The 23,601-nt window shown below is 41.8% G+C and overlaps 3 protein-coding genes across 3 annotated transcripts; 2 read left to right on the forward strand and 1 right to left on the reverse strand.

Moving 5' to 3' along the window:
• The first annotated feature begins 3,184 nt into the window (after window positions 1-3,184).
• Window positions 3,185-7,139, forward strand: LOC123467273. The gene is made up of 2 exons (XM_045167252.1): window positions 3,185-4,808; window positions 6,571-7,139. Exons 1-2 carry the CDS (start codon window positions 3,185-3,187, stop codon window positions 7,137-7,139), a joined length of 2,193 nt encoding a protein of 730 aa, XP_045023187.1.
• Window positions 7,140-7,969: 830 nt separating this feature from the next.
• Window positions 7,970-10,453, forward strand: LOC123467274. Its single transcript, XM_045167253.1, has 2 exons — window positions 7,970-8,227; window positions 8,387-10,453. The coding sequence occupies exons 1-2, from the start codon at window positions 7,970-7,972 to the stop codon at window positions 10,451-10,453; spliced, it is 2,325 nt and encodes a 774-aa protein (XP_045023188.1).
• Window positions 10,454-18,404: 7,951 nt separating this feature from the next.
• LOC123467275 lies at window positions 18,405-23,286 on the reverse strand. Its single transcript, XM_045167254.1, has 5 exons — window positions 23,140-23,286; window positions 21,913-22,719; window positions 21,441-21,855; window positions 19,995-21,380; window positions 18,405-19,916 (listed from the first exon to the last, which is right to left on the reverse strand). Exons 1-5 carry the CDS (start codon window positions 23,284-23,286, stop codon window positions 18,409-18,411), a joined length of 4,263 nt encoding a protein of 1,420 aa, XP_045023189.1. The 3' UTR covers window positions 18,405-18,408.
• Window positions 23,287-23,601: the final 315 nt, after the last annotated feature.

Consider the following 23,601-nt stretch of genomic DNA (forward strand, 5'->3'; position numbering starts at 1 on the left):
TACACTGTGATACCACGGATTTTTACTTCTATATGCAAACAGGATCAAATTTACTGGTTTTCAATGTGAATACACTGTTTCATTATGAGTTTATACTTCTACATGTAAACAGAATCAAATATACTTGTATTCAATGTGAATACACTGTTATATTATGAGTTTATTCTTCTACATGTAAACAGAATCAAATATACTTGTATTCAATGTGAATACACTGTGATACCATGAGTTTTTACTTCTATATGTAAACAGGATCAAATATACTTGTATTCTTTGTGAATACACTGTTATACCATGAGTTTTTACTTCTATATGTAAACAGAATCAAATATACTTGTATTCAATGTGAATACACTGTTATATTATGAGTTTATACTTCTACATGTAAACATAATCAAATATACTTGTATTCAATGTGAATACACTGTGATACCATGAGTTTCAACTTCTATATGTAAAGAGGATCAAATATACTTGTATTCAATGTGAAAACACTGTGATACCATGAGTTTATACTTCTATATGTAAACAGGATCAAATATACTTGTATACAATGTGAATACACTGTTATATTATGAGTTTATACTTCTACATGTAAACAGAATCAAATATACTTGTATTCAATGTGAATACACTGTTTGTTGTAAACTAACCGTAAGATAACGATCGTTCGAAAGGCGATGCGAAACAACGATCAAAACCGAACGGGCAGGGCGCAAGAACTTGTATTAAACTTTAAGACGCAGGCGAAAATAAAAATAAATGAGGTGACAAAAAATGGCGACGAGACGGTACCGTTGCGAAAACGTGACTGCCTCGTTAATACATGTTACGAATCAAAAAGATCCGTAAGAACGAGGGGGCAATGCCGGTTCCCAAGGGAACGCGAGCAGACGGTTTTTCTTCTGCTTTTTTCTTTTTGGCTGGGTTCGTGCCCTCGTGTGTGTTGCAGGTAGAAAGGCTCCCCTTTACCGACTTTCAAAAAGGCTAGAAATAAAACGGCTTAATCAACTAATCTAACGTGTTCCTTCTCTTATTTTCCTAAAGGCTCACTCTCCAGTAAGGTAATGATAATTAAGAATATCCGAAGACAAATTTATTAGCTATGAACCTTATTATTTGGTGCCGAAACCCGGGATACCAGGGACCTTTAGATTGAACTCGTTGCTAACCAGATATTTCTACAGGTACACGGATAGAGGCTCAAGCTACATATCTAGTAAAATAGTCGAAGAGCCAAGATCGTACAGACTCAAGTCAATACGTGTTCATCAGGTAATGAAATATTTAAAGCACGTTATTCGAGTCGCAAAGTTAACGAGGTCTGTTGAAGGAAAGACCCAAATCGTCCAGGCTTCGCCGCCTTGAATTAAGTCGCACTGCCGGAAGGCTCGCTCGATGTCAACTAATATCGTATCGGTAATTGTTAAACAGAATCGTTCGGCCATATGGCAAGTAAAATAAACGTTTCTCACGTAGGATTTCAGCATAATGTCGGACGCCGATGACTCGGAACTAGACGAAAACGAGTCGGAGGGACCCGAAGTGATTAAGAGGCTTCGGACGACGGCAAAAGCGAAGTTCACGAGATTACTAGCAACCATCTCGGCCCACATGGAAGGTGAGGGCGAACAATCTGTCCTCAGAATTCACCGCGACAACTTAAAGGAGTTGTATAACGATTGCATCCGTCTACACACTGCTTACACGGAGAAAATACGTCCAGCAGATGAGGATTTGGTGTGAAGACTTGGACAAAATTTACAGAGACTTGTCGGCCAAGATTGAAGAATTTTCAAAGAGTAAGGAGGAAAACGGTCCACTCAATCGGAGTGTTAGACAGATTGAAGCCGATATCCAAGCTAGGAAAAGGAAAGTCGAGGCGGAGCTTGAAGATTCCCAGATTGCGGAAGAACGAAGAGTTGCTGATATCCGTCGCAAGGCAGCGAGAGAAGAACGCGAGATGGAGCTGGAATTGGCTGCCGCCCAGGAATTCGAAAAAGAGCAAAGGCTGCATTCGACGCCCTTAAAGAAGACGGGTAGACTGACGTTCACTGGAGACTTCAAGTCAGATGACCAGAGCACGATCCAGAAACGGAACAACGATGTATCCAGCAGCCCTGTCGATACCAACGTCAGCAAAAACCTCGTTTTAGACGACTGGATCTACAAACCCTTCACCTCACCGATGCCTGGGGCGGTAGGCCAGCAACTTGTTACAATGGCCATGCTTCCAAACCTTCCGCAATTCGGTGGCGACTCAAGGGAATGGCCAATGTTCATTCAGTCGTTCAAACGCATGGTTCACGACGTTTTCAACTCGGACGCGCAGCGATTGGCCATGTTGCATTCGCAACTAGCACCACGGTTACGTGAAGGAATGAGCCAGGTTCTCACAGCCCCAATGGCTTATCGCGAGGCCTTGCAGGAATTACATGGAAAGTACGGCCATCCCCAACTGGTCGTCCAGAGTTATATCCAGGGTTTAATGGAACTCCCTTCTATCCGGGAGGGAGAAGATGTTGACAACTTCTCCGCCAAACTGCATGGAGCAGTAGCAACCCTCGAAGCGTCCGGCTACCGCCATGAGTTCAATTCCAGTGTTGCATTGAACGGAATAGTAGCCAAGCTTCCGCCTTCGATGGTAGCGCGATGGGGACGCCGCGTAAACCGACTTTTACCTCGGACTCCCACGTTGCGTGATCTAGACGTCTGGGTCGAAGAGGAGATGATGAGCGTTAAAAATGTTCGTGAAGTAAAAGTGAACTACTCAACACCACGGCGGATATCGAATGTCGCCCCGCGTCGAGCACCGCCGCCGTTTCAGCCGACGATAAACTTTGTTGGAGAAAAGGAGAAGGAGACGCAGAACGAAAAGGGAGAAACGATAAGTGAAACTAAGTGCACTGTCTGCAAAACAACGCCAGGACATCACTTGGCGTTGTGCCCGAAATTCATCGCGATGGAACCAACATCAAGAGCGCAGACAGTTTTTGATTTAGGCAATTGTTTCCGCTGCCTTGGCCGCAATCACAGCAGCCACGAATGTCGTAAAGCTGACGCGATCTGCGGGATACAAAGATGCAATCAACGCCACCACACCCTACTCCATGGAGCGGATCGAGTGGCGAGAAAATGACTAGACGGAGAAGTGAATGCGGTTGGCCTCGGAACCGCCCAAAGAATGATCACGCTCCCCTTGTACGCGTGGGTCGCCGTGTGGAATAACAACAAGATGCTGACTGTTTTGGCCCTACTAGACTCTGGGTGCACGACAACCTTAATCACGCAAGAAGTGGCTGAATCTTTAGGACTGAACTGCAAGATGGTACAATGCCGTCTAACCACCTTCCATGGAAATGACCCGAAAATACCAGTGAGTTCCTCTAGGTGCCGCGTTACACCTTGTGGAAAAGAGACACCATCGTTTAATATCTCGCGCGTTTTGGTGGTGCCAAAGTTGAAAATAGCTAACGTTTACGTGGATTGGCCGATACTGAAGAGGAGATGGCCTCATCTTCACGAATTAGACATCCCTGTGATTGATACAAATCAAGTAGGCTGTTTCATCGGAACCAACGTACCAAAGGCACTTCTGCAGCTGGAAAACCGAACGTTAAGCGAGGAGGAACCCATCGGAATATTGACACAATTCGGTTGGTCTGTGATCGGCGAGATACCAATCACATGTATGGGCGAACGGCTAGAGAATTGTCAAGCCTTATCGCTTCGAGAGGACAAGGCCGACGAGGCTATCCAAGAACTGTGGACGCCAGAATTCTTCACGTCGAGAGCTGAGCGTCAAGCGTACTCAAACGAGCAAGAAAAACGCGCCTTGAAAATACTGGAGACAGCCGTTCGATATCTTGGCGATCGATACGAAATTGGCCTACCATGGAAGTCGGACGATGTCTACCTCCCAAATAATCTTGCCAGCGCCCTCAGGAGGTTGTATGCCACAGAGAGCCGATTTCAACTAGATGCCGAGCACGGAATTCGCTACACGAAAGCCATCGAGGCCAATATGAAGAATGGATTTGCCAGACGTTTGACGAAAACTGAACTCGTAGGTCCCATTGGTAGGACGTGGTACGTGCCGCATTTCCTGGTAACCCATCAAAACAAGCCAGACAAGCCACGACTAGTGTTTGATGCAGCCAGCCGACACAACGGCGTAAGCCTTAACGACGCCTTGATAAATGGACCGTCGTTGTTAACCGACCTTCATGACCTACTAGTGATCTTCCACGAACGACCCTGTGCTGTCTCAATGGATATAGAAAAAATGTTCCTTCAGGTGCGTGTTAAGGACGAGGATCAATCCGCATTCCGCTTTCTTTGGCGCAGCCCAGGTAGTGGCGGCCCGCCATTGAAGTTCCAGATGATGGTTGAGATATTTGGTGCTTCCTTGTCCCCTATGTCGTGTGCGTTTGTTTTACGACAAACAGGAAAAGACAATCCCGCTTACGGCGACGTTTCAGAAAAGATCATTACCAATTTTTACGTCGACAATTATCTTGACTCGTTTGACAACGTCGCAACCGCAGAAAGAACTTGTCATCGCTTGACGGAGCTGCTAAAAAAAGGAGGCTTCAGACTGACACATGTCATGACCTCATCGATGGAGCTTTGGTCATCTTTTCCCCCCGAAGAGCGAGCTGGCCCAGAGTTGAATGCCGACCTGGACGGACTACCGATGGAGAGGACGCTAGGGCTTTTGTGGCGAGGCGAATCTGACATCTTTTCGTTTACACTAAACGTCGGGCAGGAAGCAACCAGTAAACGACAAATCGCCAGCGCCGTCGCGAGTATCTTCGATCCACTGGGGATTTTGGCTTGTGTGACCATCGTATCAAAAATAATCTTGCAAGACGTTTGGCGGCTGGGGAAAGACGGGCGGCCTGGTAAAGAAGCGGATTGGGACGATGATTTACCGGAATGCATTAGAGAAAGATGGCGCGCATTTACGAGAACTTTAAAAAGGGCTAGAAATAAAACGGCTTAATCAACTAATCTAACGTGTTCCTTCTCTCATTTTCCTAAAGGCCTACTCTCCAGTAAGGTAATGATAATTAAGAATATCCGAAGACAAATTTATTAGCTATGAACCTTAACAATACATGTCATCCAATAACTTACGCAAAAACAAAAGAATAAAGATGCGCGAATTAGATAAACAATAGATGAAAAAAGGGGGTAATTAAAGGCGCGCGCAAAGCCCGGCCGAGTTGCCATGGCAACTCGGTAACACTGTTATATTATGAGTTTATACTTCTACATGTAAACAGAATCAAATATACTTGTATTCAATGTGAATACACTGTTATACCATGAGTTTTTACTTCTATATGTAAACAGGATCAAATATACTTGTATTTAATGTGATTACACTGTTATATTATGAGTTTATACTTCTACATGTAAAGAGGATCAAATATACTTGTATTCAATGTGAATACACTGTTATATTATGAGTTTATACTTCTACATGTAAACAGAATCAAATATACTTGTATTCACTTTGCATAAACTGTTATATTATGAGTTAATACTTCTACATGTTAACAGAATCAAATATACTTGTAGTTAATGTGAATACACTGTTATATAATGAGTTTATAATTTTACATGTAGACAGGATGAACTATACTAATATTCAATGTGAATACACTGTGATATCATGTGTTTTAACTTCTATAAGTAAACAAGATCAAATATACTTGTATTCAATGTGAATACACTGTGATACCATGAGTTTTTACTTCTATATGTAAACAGGATCAAATATACTTGTATTCAATGTGAATACACTGTTATATTATGACTTTATACTTCTACATGTAAACAGAATCAAATATACTGTTGGGAATGTAATCGCCCAACAGACGACGACAACCCGATCCGGCCGCCGGACGACTGCACCCGCGCATTTGCGCGACTATTGTCTCAGGGGCCCCCGATAGGTGGCCCCAAACCCCTATTGTTTCCCCTCCTTTAATTGTTACACCCCCACTAAGTGACTGTAAATCTATCAGTGTAAAACGAATAGACGGTTGGAACAGACACAGTTCTTAGTGTCAATTTAATTACTCAACTTAAACTGTAAGTACGGTACGACACGCCGCAAAAAGTATTTACAAAGTTTACATGGTCCTTCGAAACCTAAAAGTTAATTTAAGCCAGTGAAGTACTGTGTCCTTCCCATCCATCACATTCAGAAATTTTAATTGTTAAGCTGTTTGGGGCCATTGCTTGAAAGGCCCCTCAAACGAGGGAAGTAACAATCCTTGAAAAAAAAAAAATCTCTTTGAACAATTAGGTAAAGAGGGGCGGCCATTAACCACGCTAAAGTCGCGTGTAAGCCTAAGGCTTCCACTACCGCTCACAGTTAATAGCCACTGTTCTTTCTCTCTTTCTTTATTTTTTGGGATAGTAATAGCCTCTCACACAGCACAAAAAAAACACAATCGCGTCTCTCTAACTTTCCCCTTCTGATTGTTGGCTATCTCGCCCTATTGTTATTTGAAATTGGTAATAACAAGCTCTATCTGTATCTCATCTGAATTATAGAGGAGTACCGTAAGGTCTCCAAACAAAAAAAAATAGGCAAGAAAAGTCAGAGAATCAAAAGGGCGCAGTTGCGCCGAGACGGGCTTTTGCCCGCATGGGTGGAACCGCCCCGTCCTCCCCCGGCACGAGAGCGTATTCCGGACGAACAGTTGCCAGCAGGAGCTCACGCTCCTAGTCTACAACCATTCTTGGAAATTGCCCGTAGACTCATCACCGTCGAACAACTAGAAGAAGCGATCCGCCCACGGTACTACGGTGATATCCGCTACGCGCCTCCAGGAATCCCGGTGGGTTACCCTGCACCGCAACCCGTGCCAGTGCCAGTACCTGCACCGCAACCCGTGCCCGTGCCAGTACCTGCACCGCAACCCGTTCCAGTGCCAGTACCCGCACCGCAACCCGTGCCAGTGCCAGTACCTGCACCGCAACCCGTGCCCGTGCCAGTACCTGCACCGCAACCCGTTCCAGTGCCAGTACCCGCACCGCAACCCGCACCAGCATCAGAACCGGGACCCGCACCCCAGGATCCAGCAGCTACGGCTGCTGATCCAACCAAGCCGTTAGTTTGAAGGCCAGTTGAGGAGGAAGACGAACTACAACTTTGCTGGATAAGTTCGTGTGACTCGTCGGAAGAAGAAGATACCTCCACGGAAGAGGACCAAAGCGGATACAACCAGTCAGTGGGAAGAGCAGCTTATCTCAGAGCAGACCAGACAAGACAATTGCGTGGCAACTTCACCGGTCGACAGGGTCCGGGCTGGACTAGAAGAAACACCAGAGGAAAGGAACAACGGTAATACCAGCATTGTATTCATTGGAGAGGGCAGCGAATGAAGACTGCTAAATACATCTGGTAAAATAAAAATTGCAAACGCCGTCCATTCTTCTTTAAAAAAAAAAAAAAAGAATTTTTTCTAGTGTAAGGAGCCCGGGTAATCGGTGACTTCAAAAAAAAAAAAGGTCTTCTCTCTCTCTTGTGGAGTGACCACCGCATGTGGCGCTACTAAAAAAAAAAAGTCTTCTCTCTCTCTTGTGTAGTGACCACCGCATGTGGCGCTACTAGTAAAAAAAAAAGTCTTCTCTCTCTCTTGTGTAGTGACCACCGCATGTGGCGCTACTAAAAAAAAAAAAATCTCTCTCTTGTGTAGTGACCACCGCATGTGGCGCTACTAAAAAAAAAGTCTTCTCTCTCTCTCTTGTTGTAGTGACCACCCCGTGTGGCGCTACTAGCAACAAAAAAAAAACACCATTTTCTCTCTCTTCACACTAGTGTTACCGCAACAAGCAGTACCATCTAAAAGAAAAAAAGAAAGTTTCTTGGTTAAAACTATTTAAATTTTCTCCTTCTTTCTAAACTCTCAATCTCAAAAGCTCCTTAGGAGCCACCTCTCTTAGGAAAATGGCTCCGACAACAAAAGGCTCGAGAACGGCCGTTAAGGGCCACATAACAAAAACAATCAACCTAATCAATGGGTTGAAAACTGTGATGACGCAAGAAGAGCTCAGCAACCTAGAAATATTGGAAACTAAGCTTAAAGGATGCTACGAAACCTACAAAGGGTATTCAACAGCAATCCAAGACGAACTCAATGAAGCGGATGCAGACCAGGCGGAATACGACGCCGAAACTGACATCACGTACCAAACACAAGATGAGGTATCAAATGCCAACGCAGTCATCAAGTTAAAACGCCAGGAATGGCTAAATATGTTAAAGAAAAAAGAAAAAGAGAAAGAAAAAAGAAAACAAGAAGAAAAAGAAGAAGAAAGAGACAAACGAATTCTAACCCTCATCCAACAACAAGTGATGAATCAGGCAACCATAACCCGCGACATAATCACACAAGTGATTGCAACCATACCTACGCCTCAAGCGCCAGTGGTTAACGTAACCGCAGCAGCTCCGCCACAATCGACACATTCGATGAGATTGCCACAAAGGCAAATTAAACATTTCAAAGGGGACATTTTAGAATGGACCCAATTCTGGGAATCGTTTAATGCGGCGATTCATTCCTCAACCCTTACCAACGTTCAAAAGTTTGATTATCTCAAAGAGTATTTGAAAGGCGAAGCTAACTTAATTGTTAATAATCTTGAATTGACAGATGCTAACTACCAGGTAGCCATCGACGAGTTAACAAGAAGATATGGCAAAAAACAGGTTATGATCGACGCTCACTTCAACAAACTGCATACCTTGCAGCCAGTGAAAGACGGAAATGATGTGCCAGCCATCAGGAGTTTTCAGTTGAATCTCCAATCGCACATCAGTGCCTTGGAGACATTAGGAGTCCCAACGTCTTCTTTCGGGGGACTCCTCGGTACTCAACTAATCAAATTAATTCCTTCAAGTTTACAGCTAGAATGGGCAAAATCAGAGTCCAACAAATCAACGGACATTGAAGGAGTAATAAAGTTCATCGGCGACCAAATCGACGCAGCCGAAAGATTCAACAGGATTAGAGGAGTAGAAAAGGAAAAACCATCTCCAGCTCCTAAACAACCAAAGCCTTTCAGCCCACCTCTAGCAACAGCGTCCCAACTGGCCGTTGGCGCTAAATCAAATCCAGCTCTACAGTTCAAACCCACTTTAAAATCTAAAAGTGTTAAATTTAGCCCTTTAATATCTAAAAGTGTTATATTTAGCCCTAGTCGGATAGAATGTGAAAGGCCTTGTATATTTTGCGGGCAAATTCATTGGCCGACAAGATGTCCAAAAGACTTAGCGGAGAGAAAATCAATCATTAACAATTTAAAAAGATGCGTGAATTGTTTCGGAGGAAAGCACGAAGTCAAGGATTGCACATCCCCCCGGAACTGCAACAAATGTGGAGGGAGACACCATTCCGCCCTCTGCGACAAAGGAGACATAAGAGTCTCCAAACCATCAAAATCGGCAAGCATCATGGCCAGCAACTCCATCTCGGCCACTACAGCCTGCGCAAGTACGTTCAGGCAGTTAATGTTAAAAACGGCAACAGTGATTGTCAATGGACCAGACGGCAGCGAAACTAGAGCAATATTATTTGCTGACGACGGAAGTCATCGATCATGGGTGCTAAAATCGCTCTCATCGCAACTCAAATTGAAAACAGTAGCGGTAGAAAATATCAGCACGAGAGTGTTTAAGAAAAAGGAAGCTAGCCAACCCGAAATGACAAAAACCGTTGAAATGCAAGTAAGGGGCACCTGGAAAGGCGCCCCAAAAATTACATTAATCGCTTTAGAATCAGACCATATTGCAGATACTGGCCCTTACATAGGATCCGAATTTGCAAGGAGCCTCTGGATCCAAAACGAAAAAATGGCTGACGACAGATTTGAAATGGCACATGGGGAAGAAGAGCCAATTGGGATTCTGGTTGGAATGGACCAAATGTTCCAGATCATGTCAAATGAAGAAGCAATTCAGAGTCCGTGCGGACTACGCGCATTCAAAACGAAACTGGGAAGAATGATAGCCGGTCCCTCACAAGAAACTAATTCTAAGACAGGCAATCAAATAATCCAGCACCTAATTTTAACATCTAATTATCCAGTGCCGCAGATAACGTCATCGTTCGCAACAAGCAGCCGAATCGAAAGAAAAGAAAGTCCAACCCAGTCAATCCGAACTCCAACGGGAAAGGAGACTGGAAAAGCCAGCCTCCAAAATCCACAACCAGGAACATCATTTTCAGATGCACCAACCGGATCCTGCGGAGAAACAGACACTAAATGGGTTGAACACGACGAAATAACGGCTACCAATTTCGACCTCTCCCTCTTTTGGAGAATAGAAAGTTTTGCGAACCTAGAAGGCGCTGAAGCAGTGGAGTCAGAGGATCGTTTCGACTCCTTCGACGAGAAAATAACAAGATGGCCAGACGGAAGATACTGAGAGATAAATGGAGACTCCAGAAAAACCTATCGTTGGCCACTGGAAGAGTAGAAAACACGATAAGCAGATTGAGAAAAAATCCAGGAGACTTGGTGAATTATCACCAAGAGATCCAAAAACTGATCGATAGCAAATTCGTGGAAGAAGCAAATATGGACTACGAAGAGCCCCATACTTATCTTCCACATCATCCGGTCTTCAGAATCGAAAAAACAACAACGAAAATAAGACCCGTTTTCGATGCAGCGGCAAAGACAAAATTTGGTCCTAGTCTAAACGACGTGCTGGAGAACGGACCGAACCTTAATCCCGACCTCCTATCGGTATTAATGCGATTTCGAAAGTATAAGATCGCCTGGATTGCGGACATTGAAAAAGCTTTTCTCAACATCGCCTTACAGCCTGAAGACGCAGAGGCAATCAGGTTTTTATGGCCCAAGGATCCAGCACTAGCTGGATCCCCGCTCAAAGCTTATAAGTGGAGAAGGGTGCCCTTCGGCCTTAGTCCTAGCCCCTTCCTGCTACGTGTAACCATAAACAAACATCTTAAATCACTAAAATCTCGTTTTCCAGAAACAATAGAATAGCTGGAAAAGAATCTATACGTAGACGACTACCTTGGCGGAGCGAACAACGTGACAATCGCGGAACAAAGAGTCGATGAAACCGACGAGATTTTCAGCGACGCCCAACTCAACATGAGAAGCTGGGCAACGAACAGTGACGAGCTAAGACAACACTTGAAGGAGAAAGGGCTGTCGAACCAAGTCGTCGGCCTACTCTCCCCAGCGTTGGACGGACAACAAAAGGTGCTAGGAATCCGGTGAAACACCGGATCCGACTCCTTTCAATTCGACCCAACAGCTATAATTCAAGCAGTAGAGGAAGTAGGAACCGAGATCACAAAAAGGAAAATACTTAGCATCTCGGCAAGGATTTTCGATCCAATCGGATTTTTAGCACCTACTGTCCTTCTATTAAAAATTATTTACCAGAAACTTTGGGAAAAGGAGATAGGTTGGGACCAAACTGCTCCAGCCGAAATTCCGAAATCGTGGAAGCTGGTGATGACGAGCCTAATCGATTTCACCCAATTGAAAATTCCACGCTGGATCGGATTGTCAGAAATGATCATCTCCCATGAACTTCACGTTTTCGGAGACGCATCAGAAGCAGCGTACGGAGCCGTAGCATACGCACGACTCCAAAGGAGACACGAAGAACCGTACGTCGTCCTACTAACAAGCAAGACCAGAGTTGCACCTCTACCCAAGAAAAAAGTAACTTTACCTCGGTTAGAATTACTAAGCTCGCTTTTAGCCGTACGCCTAGGTGAAGTCGTCAAAACAGCAATGCAAATCCAGCATTGGAGGACAATTTACTGGTCGGACTCTTTAGTCTCACTAGGATGGATCAGAGGCGAACCAAACAAATGGAAGCCATTCGTTCGAAACCAAGTAGAAACGATAAGAAAATTCTCTCAGCCCGAGTGGTGGAGACACTGTCCAGGTCTCCAAAATCCGGCCGATCTTGCCTCGCGGGGAGCGCCAGCGCCAACGCTGGTAACTTCAACTCTATGGTGGAACGGCCCGATTTGGCTCAAAGAAGAGAAATCGGAATGGCCAGATTCCCCCAACACCCTAATTCCACAAACAATTCAATTCGAAATTGAATCGGAAGCAAGGAGTACGATGGTCAGCACGACAGCAGCCATCACAGCTCCAACAACCACCATCGAATGGAATTTGGACAGAATATCTACTTGGAATCGACTAGTAAGAAGAACGGCATGGATCGCACGATTCCTAAGAAGGAGTCAAGGGATGTTAAGACCCCCTGGACAAGAATTTATGGAATCAATAAAGGTTTACGAAAAGGTGATCCAAATTAACCGACTATCTAGAGAAGAATTGGATGAAGCGGAGCTGACTATTTATCGGCAGCTCCATCGGGAGCGATACCCCAAGGCATTTGAATCTCTGCAGCAGGACAACACAATCCAACCCAAGGAGAAAATCGCATCTCTTCTCCCAATCTGGGACCAAAGATACAGACTCATCCGTGTACAAGGAAGAGTGTCACTTGCTTTAAGGGATCGAAATATTGAACCCCCAATTCTGCTTCCTGCAAAACATTTAGTAATCTCCTTTCTAATTACAGACAAACACGAGTCTTTACTACATGCAGGAGTAAAAGGAACACTATCGGAACTAAAGGAAAAGTTCTGGATAGTGAAGGGACGGCAGCAAGTAAAAACCGCTTGGTTCGCTTGTGTTGAATGCCAAAAACTAACTTCACCACCGTTCCAAGAACTAGCACCCCCACTTCCGTTAAATCGACTCCGCCAGGCGCAAGCATTCCATATTACAGGAGTGGATTTCGCTGAACATTTGTTTTACAAACCAGCCCCATCCAGAAGGAAAGCGAAAGCCCTGACATCAGTCCAGGATCCGACTTCAACAGACGATCCAAATAAAGAGCCAGCTGAGGAGCTTCTCGCAGAAGAAAACGCTCCAAATGAAGCTCCGCTCGCAGGCGAAGAAACGCCAACAGAAGAGGATATCGAAATCCAAGATATTCCACCGACAACGACTAAAGCTAAGAAGACTAATCAGCTCAAAAGTTATGCTTGTCTTTTCACATGTGCTGTCACTCGTGCGATTCATCTGGAACTGATGCCGGACATGACCGCACGCTCCTTTCTATTTGCCCTCCGCAAATTTGCGGCTAGACGAGGACCTATATCGGTGATGTATTCCGACAACGCACAAGCTTTCCCATGTGTCGACCGACATTTAAAACTACTCAACTCCGATCCGACTGTCCAGGATTATCTTGCCGCCAGAAAGACTCTCTGGATATATTCCGCCAGCCTAGTCCCCTGGTGGGGCGGGTTCTGGGAACGAATGGTGAGGAGCGTCAAGGATCTGCTTCGACGCTCCAACGGTCGAGCTTGTCTGGACTACATGGAATTGGAAGCAAGCTTAATTGAGATAGAAAGCGTGATTAACGCACGCCCACTCAGCTATATCGGAGAAGGAGCCGATGATCCGCTTCCAATCACTCCTAACCAATTCCTCAACAATCGACGTTCTACTCGCGCGGACCCGGAGCCAGCTACTAATTTAATAGCTCCTACCTCAACTAGCACCAAGTTGTTAGAAATGGATAAGTTCAGAAGAAATTACGTCGCCGATATCTGCTCCAGATTTGTGGACGACTATTTACGTCAACTGGACAACTTTCACTCCAAGGGGAAGTCCGGAAGAAAAATCCGCCTAGGAGAAATCGTCGTAATCCACGACGAAAACTCCAAACGTTTAATGTGGTCGATAGGAGTAGTCAAGGAATTAATACCTAGCCGTGACGGACTTATTCGTTCCGTGATGCTTAAAATTCCCAACGGGAACATCATTAATCGAGCAATTCAGTCCCTTCACCCCACAGAACTAAGAGAAGATCGAGATGAGGACGTCGAGATTGAAAATCCGGAGCCGACCCAGGAGCCGGATGAGGATCCAGCTCCACTCGTCCTAACACCGGAAATTGAGCCAGCGGTCAGAAATGCGGTACCGTCCGCCGGAGAGACGGACAACGTCGTCGGAGAAGTCGAGCCAGATGCTACGGGCTCTAGTGGGGAGTATGTTGGGAATGTAATCGCCCAACAGACGACGACAACCGATCCGGCCGCCGGACGACTGCACCCGCGCATTTGCGCGACTATTGTCTCAGGGGCCCCCGATAGGTAGCCCCAAACCCCCATTGTTTCCCCTCCTTTAATTGTTACACCCCCACTAAGTGACTGTAAATCTATCAGTGTAAAACGAATAGACGGTTGGAACAGACACAGTTCTTAGTGTCAATTTAATTACTCAACTTAAACTGTAAGTACGGTACGACACGCCGCAAAAAGTATTTACAAAGTTTACATATACTTGTATTCAATGTGAATACACTTTTATATTATGAGTTTATACTTCTACATGTAAACAGAATCAAATATACTTGTATTCAATGTGAATACACTGTTATATTATGAACTTATACTTCTACATGTAAACAGAATCAAAAATACTTGTATTCAATGTGAATACACTGTGATACCATGAGTTTTTACTTCTATATGTAAACAGGATCAAATATACTTGTATTCAATGTGAATACACTGTTATACCATGAGTTTTTACTTCTATATGTAAACAGAATCAAATATACTTGTATTCAATGTGAATACACTGTTATATTATGAGTTTATACTTCTAGATGTAAACAGAATCAAATATACTTGTATTCAATGTGAATACACTGTGATACCATGAGTTTTTACTTCTATATGTAAACAGGATCAAATATACTTATATTCAATGTGAATACACTGTTATATTATGAGTTTATACTTCTATATGTAAACAGGATCGAATATACTTGTATTCAATGTGAATACACTGTTATACCATAAGTTTTTACTTCTATATGTAAACAGAATCAAATATACTTGTATTCAATGTGAATACACTTTTATATTATGAGTTTATACTTCTAGATGCAAACAGAATCAAATATACTTGTATTCAATGTGAATACACTGTGATACAATGAGTTTTTACTTCTATATGTAAACAGGATCAAATATGCTTATATTCAATGTGAATACACTTTTATATTATGAGTTTATACTTCTGTAAGATTTGCCAGGCGTGTATTTATTAGACTTCTACAATAGCAATACAATCAAACCAAGAAGCATGGCACTACTCTGAATATTGTTGCGAATAACACTGCTTTTATACAGAATTGCAAGTGGCACATTGGGTGTGGCTTAGATGGCGGTGGCGTGTGGTCACTTGGTCATGTGGGCGTTGCCTTTGTGTACACCTTGCGTACACTCAATGTCCGTGCAGATTTGCCATCTTCTGTAAAGCGTAAATAATGCAGTTGGCTCGTTACATTCCTCCCCCCCTGTGCAGCAGGATAAATTGGTCCTCCAATTTTACCTTTGTGTGCAGACTACAGGTCTTAGGAAGGCAACGTGAATTGCGCCAAAATATATAGTTATAAGAAGCGTCTAAACTATTATAGCATTGATAACATTTTGCGCTTATTAAAATAATTGGGTGTTATTTTCTTTTAGATGATGTCTTGCTGTTGATACACTTGTTTTTTCTTTTTATCACTCGGAATTTTCGGAATAGATTTCGAATGCTAGTTTCGTCATCTATATAGTCCTGTGCATATTTCCCGTCCGTATTGAGGTTATCATCTCGAGCTCCTCGACGTAACAATATTTCTATAATATCTGTATGCCTGTGCCTTACCGCTATTTGTAATGCAGTTTCCTTTAATGTGCGTGATCTTCTATTGATGAATTCCGCTGGACATACTTCCGTGACGAATTTGTTGTTATATTTAGCAGCATAATGGAGCACTGTTTCTTCATCCAGCGTTTGGTGTACAATAATGCGATCCATCCACAAGTATTTAATACATTCCATATTATTGAGAGCTATAGCCACTAGTAATGGTGGCTCTCCCATGCTGTTTTGGATGTTGAATGTATTACCGTGATGGGATAGAATACGGAGTAAATGGACATTATTATCCGCTGCTGCTCTGTGTGCTATTGTCATCCCCTCCTCGTAAATATTGCTATCAGCTCCGTATTGAAGGAACATATCCGTCACATCGTATCTTTCTTTTATCACACTCCCGTGTAATAATGTTGTTCCATTGGGGAAAACAGTGTCCAGAATCTGTTTTATGTTTTTCCCAATTTCTCTTGCTTCTAGTAGGTGATTTCTGATCATTTCTCTTGATACTTCCAGCAAATTGTAGTTGAATTCTCCTTTCATCAACATCGTTATGGCGACGATTCTTCTTCGCGTCATCTCCGTGTCCATAGCTGGGAATGTTTTCATCATACAGTTTTTACAGTAGGCCGTTTGTGTAATTAAGGGAACTGGTAAGGACCACGTTTCCTGTTCTTCTTCGTTGTTGATTATACTTACTGTTTTACAGTTGGCGGCCATTTCACTGTCTGACGACGATGGGTCTAAGTCACTTTCTATTTTACTATAGTAGTAACCCACTTTACTCGATGATGTTTCTTCTTCTTCCGTTTCTGATGGTGATATAGAACTTTTCTCATGTATAAATTCACAATCGCTTTCACTATTGCTGTATCTTTTCTTTTGCATAAATTCACAATCACTGTCACTTTCGCTGTACCTTGTTACGTCTTCTTCCATACTTATATTCTGTGATATCTGCACACTTTCACTTGCGTTCGCACTAATTTGTATATCACTTTTAACTTCATTACCCATTAGTTTAGCTAAAAGTTCGTCTTCCCAGTCGTTTCCTGTTGGTGGCGTTTCACTTATTTCCAATTGCGGGGTATCTTCTTCAATCCAAGTCATCAAGATTTCATCACTCCAGTCAACATTTGTTAGTTCCTCGTTTTTCTTGGTTGGTTCCATTTTTTTTTTTTTTATGTTTCTTTCCGTGGAAGGTTGGTAATACAACTAAAAAAATTTTCTTGCTTGTTTGTCTATTATATAGTTGGAGTACCCACCCCTAACATGCTCAAGGTTGCTTACGATTATCTACTAAAGAAATCTACTTTGAATGACAATGTTTTTTTTGTTTTTTTTTATGTCCTTTGTCTTTTAACTGTCTGAGTCTAGTCTGAGAAGCTTTTCTACAGTATATGTGAATGTTTTGTTTAATTGATCCCTCCTTTTTGCGAAAAAACTTCTTACCTTATATGTAAATGCTAGATTTTAACGACTCCTCCTTATAAGGAGTTTCAGTCTTGTATGCGATTTCTCTCTTTTGTAAAGTGGACTTTGGAATGTTATTTCTGCCCCCCCTCTTTTATTGTTTTATTATTTTTATTATTGTTATATATTTTTTTTTTATTAAGATTGCGTCAAGGCGATCAAAGTAGTCTGGTGTAGCGTCTTCTTTGTTCTTCAGTTGTCGCTTGACTGTCTTTGCCGTTTGTTTTTTTTTTTTTGAATCCCCCATTTTCCGTCATCATGTATACGTTGGATTTCGTTTCTCAGCATCTTGCTGAAATTAGAATGGCTTTTTCGCTTTTCCACCCGTTGATCTTCCAAAGTCCGTGTTGTGAATTTCGTCGCTTCACGACTGCCGATGTGCAGTTGTTCGATGAGTTGTTCAACACGGTTCGGAGTGGTGTATCCTTTCCCGTTGCTCCCGTATCCGTGGTGCAACCTGTTTGGTGTAACGATTTCTACTACAAGTAAGTCCGTTTTTTTTTCGTTTGTGTTATCCTTTTCTTGTTTGTCGGGATTATTTTCTTGTTTTGTTATTTTTGTTCTATTTTCTTTTTAGTTATTATTATTAAATTTTTTTTTTTTTTATTATAGTGAATATCCTGGCTACGCCCGACTTCGCGATGTTCTTCCACTGCTGCAAGCACGGTTCTTGTGGTGGGCAGAATCCGGGGATGATATTTATCATCCTTCAGCTTCGGTTTCTAATTTTTATCCGGAGTTGACGTATGCCGATATCCAAGTACGACTTGAGCACCGCCAAGTCCGATTGGCTGTTTTGAATCATTTTATTGATTCTGCTGAGGAAGATTGATTTGCTTTCCGTCGGGGTGCTTTTTTTTGTTTTTCACTATAGTTTTGTTTTTGTTCTTGTTTTTGGTTTTTGTTCTTGTTTCTGCTTTTTTTTTTCTTGTGTTTGTTTTTTTTTAAATACTAATTGGAAATACAATCCTTTACTACATCTATGATTCTTTTGTTTTTGTTTTTGTTTTTTTTTTTAATTATGGATTGGAAATAAAATCCTTTACTACATCTATGATTCTTTTTGTTTTTGTTTGTTGTTTTTTTTTTTTTTTTTTAAGTACGGATTGGAAATAAAATCCTTTACTACATCTATGATTCTTTTTGTTTTTGTTTGTTGTTTTTTTTTTTTTATCGTTATTTGTTAATTGTGCGTTTTAAATGGTCTTCTGGAGTACATCTGCATAGATCCTCCCACACCATTCCGTAGCCAACGACATAGCTGCAGGTCGTGTGACTTCCCGTACATTCATTGTTTTGCTCGTTTTCCCATTTTAATTCTTCGATAGGATACAATTTTCCTTTCTTTGGTGCACTCGGTGTGTTTATCAACGTAAGGGTTTCTTTTGGTGTTTCTGTCGCTGACGTCATTAAAGGTGCAAATTCCCTAATGAACGGTTTTTCATTTGCTCCTCCAGCGCTGTAGATGGGTTCTGGTATCATTGAATCCATTTCTTGACCATCACTTTCGCTCACGTTACGTGTTTGCTTGCGTCGTCTGAAGCTTTCCTTAATCCGTGGAATAGGATTACAGGCAATAAAAATTCTTAGACAGATGAGAAATAGGATGAATCCTATCGCTGAGAGAGCCATAATTTTTAATGTGTCAAACCAGGAAAACATGTTTCCGATTTGGTTGTCCTGCTCTTCTGTTACTAGGATGTCAGGTAACTCTTTGCCTTCTCCTTCATTAATTCGTCCCACCAGGTCATTTAAGATGTTTAGCTGTTCCATTTCCATGGTTCCATGAGCTGGATGGTTCCTTAATCCATAGTCGAAACTGTTTAAGTGCAGTTCTTCGAATTCTGCAATTAAATCCAGATTTGAAGTATGTATGGTCGCCTCTTGTTTAATCCAGTCTCCTGCTGTTGCGTTATGTTGCCACGTATGAGGATATCCGTTGATGTTTATCAATTGGGATTTCCAAAAGCACTCCGAATACGGATGAATAGACCATCCGTCGAGTCCGATCGTACAGTTGTTTTTTCCGTAAACAAAAAATGGCTGGAACCCACACTTGGTCTCTTTTGCTGATAGTGATATCCTTTTTGGGTCGCATTGTTGCAATGTCATGGCTTGACCAAAACCATATATCCTTGTACACATTGGAAGTCCGAGTGCGGCGGCTGCAAGCAATCCATTTGTTTGGGCTAAGATTATGGCTTGCGTTCGTTTTATCTTTGATAACTGGCAGTAAACATCCCGAATTTCTTTTGCCAATTTATTGTCGTGTTCAGTTTCACTACTGATTTTGTATTGCTCGTGCATTTTTCCAAGCTCGTATTTTATCAAGTCACTTAGCTTCTCAGTGGATTTTGGTAGACCGTTACTTGTATTAGCGTCATTTAGCGGTCGATAGTTATCTACTACAAGTTCGTGTGCTGTATTTTCTTTTTGTTGTGTTGAAGCCTTTAATTGATCATTTGAATTTTTGTCTTGAAATTCTGACTTATCTCGGGTTGTATTGTGTTGTCTCTCAATTTTTTCTATATCTTCTTCTTCGTTATCCCTTGATTTTGTTATTTCAGTGGTTGTTGTTTCGCTTGGCTGTTCTCTTATTTGACTTGGTGTAAGATATTTTAGGCTCATAGTTGGCTCGGTGGACGAGATAATTTCAGCTTGGTTAGATTTTGGTTTTATTGTGTCTGTCGTTGTTGTTTCTGTAAAAACTTTTTCTGTAGTTGTAGATGACTGTGTCGTGATAGTCGTTTTGAGTGATGTACTAGTTAATGTTGTTGATGCGGTTGTTGATGTTATTGTTGGTAATTTCTCTGCTTCTGTTGATATTGTCGTAGATTTTGATGTTGTAGCTGATTTGGGTGTAGAGGCTGGTATTTGTGTGGTAGTGGTTGTTTTTAGTGTGGTAGTATTTGGCTTTTGAATGATGGTGGTCGGTTTTTGTGTGGTAGTGGTTGGTTTTTGTGTGGTTGTGGTCGGTTTTTGTGTGGTTGTGGTCGGATTTTTTGTGGTCGTTGTCGGCTTTTTTGTGGTAGTAGTTGATTTTGTTGTTGTTGTTCTGAAGGTTGTTGTCGGTTTTGTTGTGGTTGTAGTCGGCCTAATCATTGTTGTTGTTGTTTCTGTCTGCGCACTTGTTGTTACCTTGGCTGCAATGGAAGGTATGACTGATTTATCTGTTGTAGCAGTCATGGATGTTGCTGACTTTGTCGTTATGGTCGAATTTTTAGTTATTCCTTCCGTTGCGTTTGTTTTATAGTTAATCTCCTTTGGATCACGATGGTTTAATGGTGGCAAGATTGGTAGATTTTTTCCAAATAAGGCGTGTTGCGTATGTAGAGATATTATTGCTGCTGCCGTCAATGTTCTAGGTTGATGTGGATTCCGGTACTCGAAGCTAAAATGTTGTTTTTGGCTTGTTCCATGACAGTGTCCCAACGATAATTTGTCGATCCGTCTTGTTAGGCATTTCCGGTCCGAAGCGCCTGAATGAAGTCCTGTTCTATCACTTGCCATTAATTGTCCTGTGTGATCGAATGTTCCCCAGATGGAACTTTTATCTGAACATTCGTGCAGGATGAGCATCGTTGTGTTCGCTTTAATGCAGTTGTTTGTGTTAAATGGTCTTATCGTGAAGTCGGAGGAATATTCGAAGGCTTGGCCCTTGCTAGATGCTTCGCTACAGTTAGCCACGGTTGTTTGTGATTGCACCAAGGGGTCATTACTTGTTAATAATTTTTGTAGGCTTGTTTGACATTTGATCCAGTTAGGATCGCATGCTTCGAGTGTTATTGGTTTGTTAACGCCATTGTGTGTTAAACATTTTTCATCGGGTGACTTACCATGTTTCATTAGTCCCCATCCTATCATGTCCCATATGATGTTTCCTCTCCCATGGTTCCGCTTCAATAATCCTCCGAAAATTGGCGAACTGACGGTCGTTGTTACTGATGTCCTCTGTTCCAACTGGATTTCTTCGAATTCGTCAATGGATGCATCTGGGAAATTGTCCAACACATCCGGGTTTGTTGTTAGGATTTCGATAACCCATTGTTGATTTTCACTAATTGTTCCCTGTCTACTGCACGTTTTTAGTGTTGCCAATCTAACTCGTCCTTCTTCTTCATCATGTAAGGTGATGCACAGGCCTGTGTCTAGAGAAATCCATTGGTAGTTAATTCAATCCAGTATCCATCTTGATGTTTTTTCGGTACAATTTTCTGCCATAATTTGATTGTTTTCATTTGCCACGATGCAGATGTTAGTGTTCATAAGCCTTATGCTGTGATCTACGATGTATTCGAATTTTGTTCCTGTTGGCAAAGGATCTTGGATATCATATTGGTTGTGGACTGATACTTGCGTGTTTATTGATGAACCATTAATCATGAGATACGCAATTGTATCTTTTTTAGTCATTATTCCATTTTCTTCTACGTTTGTTATTATAGGATGTCCCATTCGTATCGAACCCCATGCATACGATATGCTGTAAAGTCTTTTTCCCATAGCTTCTTTTTTAGCACGATTGTCAAGAAATTCAATTTCGTTATTAGTCGACCGTTTTACTTTGTTCGCTACTGGGTCTGCGTATTCATTGCAAGACCATGTATCTACATTTACTTGGTTCTCACAGGATGGTAATGAAGTTTTAAAATTTTTGTATAACTTTGTGGTCGTCTCTACTGGAAAAATAAGAAATGTTAAAGGCATCCCTACTACTTTAAATCCAGGTTGGGTAAATTCTTTATTATTTATATCTGGTTTGTTAGAGAAAGTTATTTCTATCTGTTTGTTATTATCTAGAAGACGGCTAGTGTTTACATTAACCATTGAGTTTGTTAATTCTATATACCCTTCACCTTTAAAAATAATTTGTGAATTTGATGAATTTGTTGATCTATCTCCCCATACTATGGTGTTATGATTTTGTGTATACTCCCCTTCTTGCTGAGTGGTGTTTAAAAATCCAAATGGACTTTCCACTAAGCTTTCTGGTGTCTCTTGTTTTAATGTTATCTCTTCCGCTAAGCAATTTAATGCATGGTATTCCTTTATAGCATACCACTTCCCTTCCCCTGTAGGAGTTGATGTAAAACTCAACGTTGTTGTTCCTGCCTGCATAAGATTACCCCCACATTTTTTATTATTTACCATTTCCCAGCATTCAATTGCTGAGAGTAATTTTGTTTCCTGTGAATAAACTGTGTCAAAAGACCCTATCCAGAAAGATCCGGTTATTTTCTTTGTCTTAATCCATTGTTTGCAAGTCCATCCTTTCCAAGTTTTTACTGGATTTTGTTTAGTCATTAGCGTATAATTTGTTAGGTATCGTGGTTGATGGTTAGTGCTGGGGTTTTTGCAATAGTATGGTGAGTTAATATCTAGAATTCCTCGTGTTTTAACATAGTTGCAATCGCATACAGACGAGAAGATTGTGTGGGTTGTTTGCAATGTAGTTAGAATGCAAAAGAGTAGTAACTTTTTCTCCATCTGTTTAAAAAAATTAATTGCATTTTAGAAATTGGATGCCTGATTTCTCGATCTTAAATTATATCGTGAGGTTGTCCTAAAGTCGGAATTAGTCTGGTCTAATGGATTGGGGAATAGCATTCTTGGATCTAAGAATGATATTATGGGTTCTTTCAGTCCAAGTTGCTTTTTAGGCCTCCCTGGTCTTCGTCTAATGGCTGTCGTTTCTGCTTTTCTCGCTTCGATCTCTTGTTCTTGTTTGGTTGGAGCATCTCGTGCCATATAAGGTTTAAGTCGGTTGCAGTGAACAATCGATTTTTGTTTTTCATTTGTAATGTTTTGGATTTCGTACGTAATTTCTGAGAAACCACGTATGATTTTAAATGGACCATTCCATCTATTTATAAATTTTCCGGCTTGAGGTGGTGCTTTTAATAGTACCAGATCGCCGGGATTGTACTTGACACTTTTTGTCCCTTCATCATAATACTTTTTCTGCTTCGTTTGAGCTTTGAACAAATGTTGGTTCGCTAATTCTTGTGCCTTTTTCCACTGGCGAGAATATTCTTCATGTTGATTTCCCTCCATTTCGTAATGACGGTTGATCTTGATGTCGTTTGGTAAAATGGGTTCTCTTCCGTAGAAAAGGTAAAATGGGCTATCTTTCAGAGTTGCTTGTTTAGACGTGTTGTATGCGAATGTGACGAATGGCAGATACCTGTCCCACTCCTCGGGTTCGTCTACCACATAACAAGCAAGCATATCACATAGCGTTCTATTAAACCTTTCTACCAATCCATCGGTTTGTGGATGATATGCAGTGGTACGCATTTGTTTTATCTTAAATAATTTACATATTTCTTGAACAATATTTGATAAAAAATTTGTTCCTTGATCTGTCAA

Source organism: Daphnia magna, unplaced genomic scaffold, assembly GCF_020631705.1.
Source record: "Daphnia magna isolate NIES unplaced genomic scaffold, ASM2063170v1.1 Dm_contigs167, whole genome shotgun sequence".
Classification (NCBI taxonomy): domain Eukaryota; kingdom Metazoa; phylum Arthropoda; class Branchiopoda; order Diplostraca; family Daphniidae; genus Daphnia; species Daphnia magna.

Coding starts and splice junctions, on each gene's coding strand:
- LOC123467274 (XM_045167253.1), top strand. CDS start 7,970: ATGGCTCCGACAACAAAAGGCTCGAGAACGGCCGTTAAGGGCCACATA. Junction 8,228..8,386: donor CGTACCAAACACAAGATGAG/GTATCAAATGCC, acceptor GTGATGAATCAG/GCAACCATAACCCGCGACAT.
- LOC123467273 (XM_045167252.1), top strand. CDS start 3,185: ATGATCACGCTCCCCTTGTACGCGTGGGTCGCCGTGTGGAATAACAAC. Junction 4,809..6,570: donor AATCGCCAGCGCCGTCGCGA/GTATCTTCGATC, acceptor TCTGAATTATAG/AGGAGTACCGTAAGGTCTCC.
- LOC123467275 (XM_045167254.1), bottom strand. CDS start 23,286: ATGGAGGGAAATCAACATGAAGAATATTCTCGCCAGTGGAAAAAGGCA. Junction 22,720..23,139: donor AGTACAATCCCGGCGATCTG/GTACTATTAAAA, acceptor TTTTTTAAACAG/ATGGAGAAAAAGTTACTACT. Junction 21,381..21,440: donor TCAAATTATGGCAGAAAATT/GTACCGAAAAAA, acceptor GGATTTCTCTAG/ACACAGGCCTGTGCATCACC.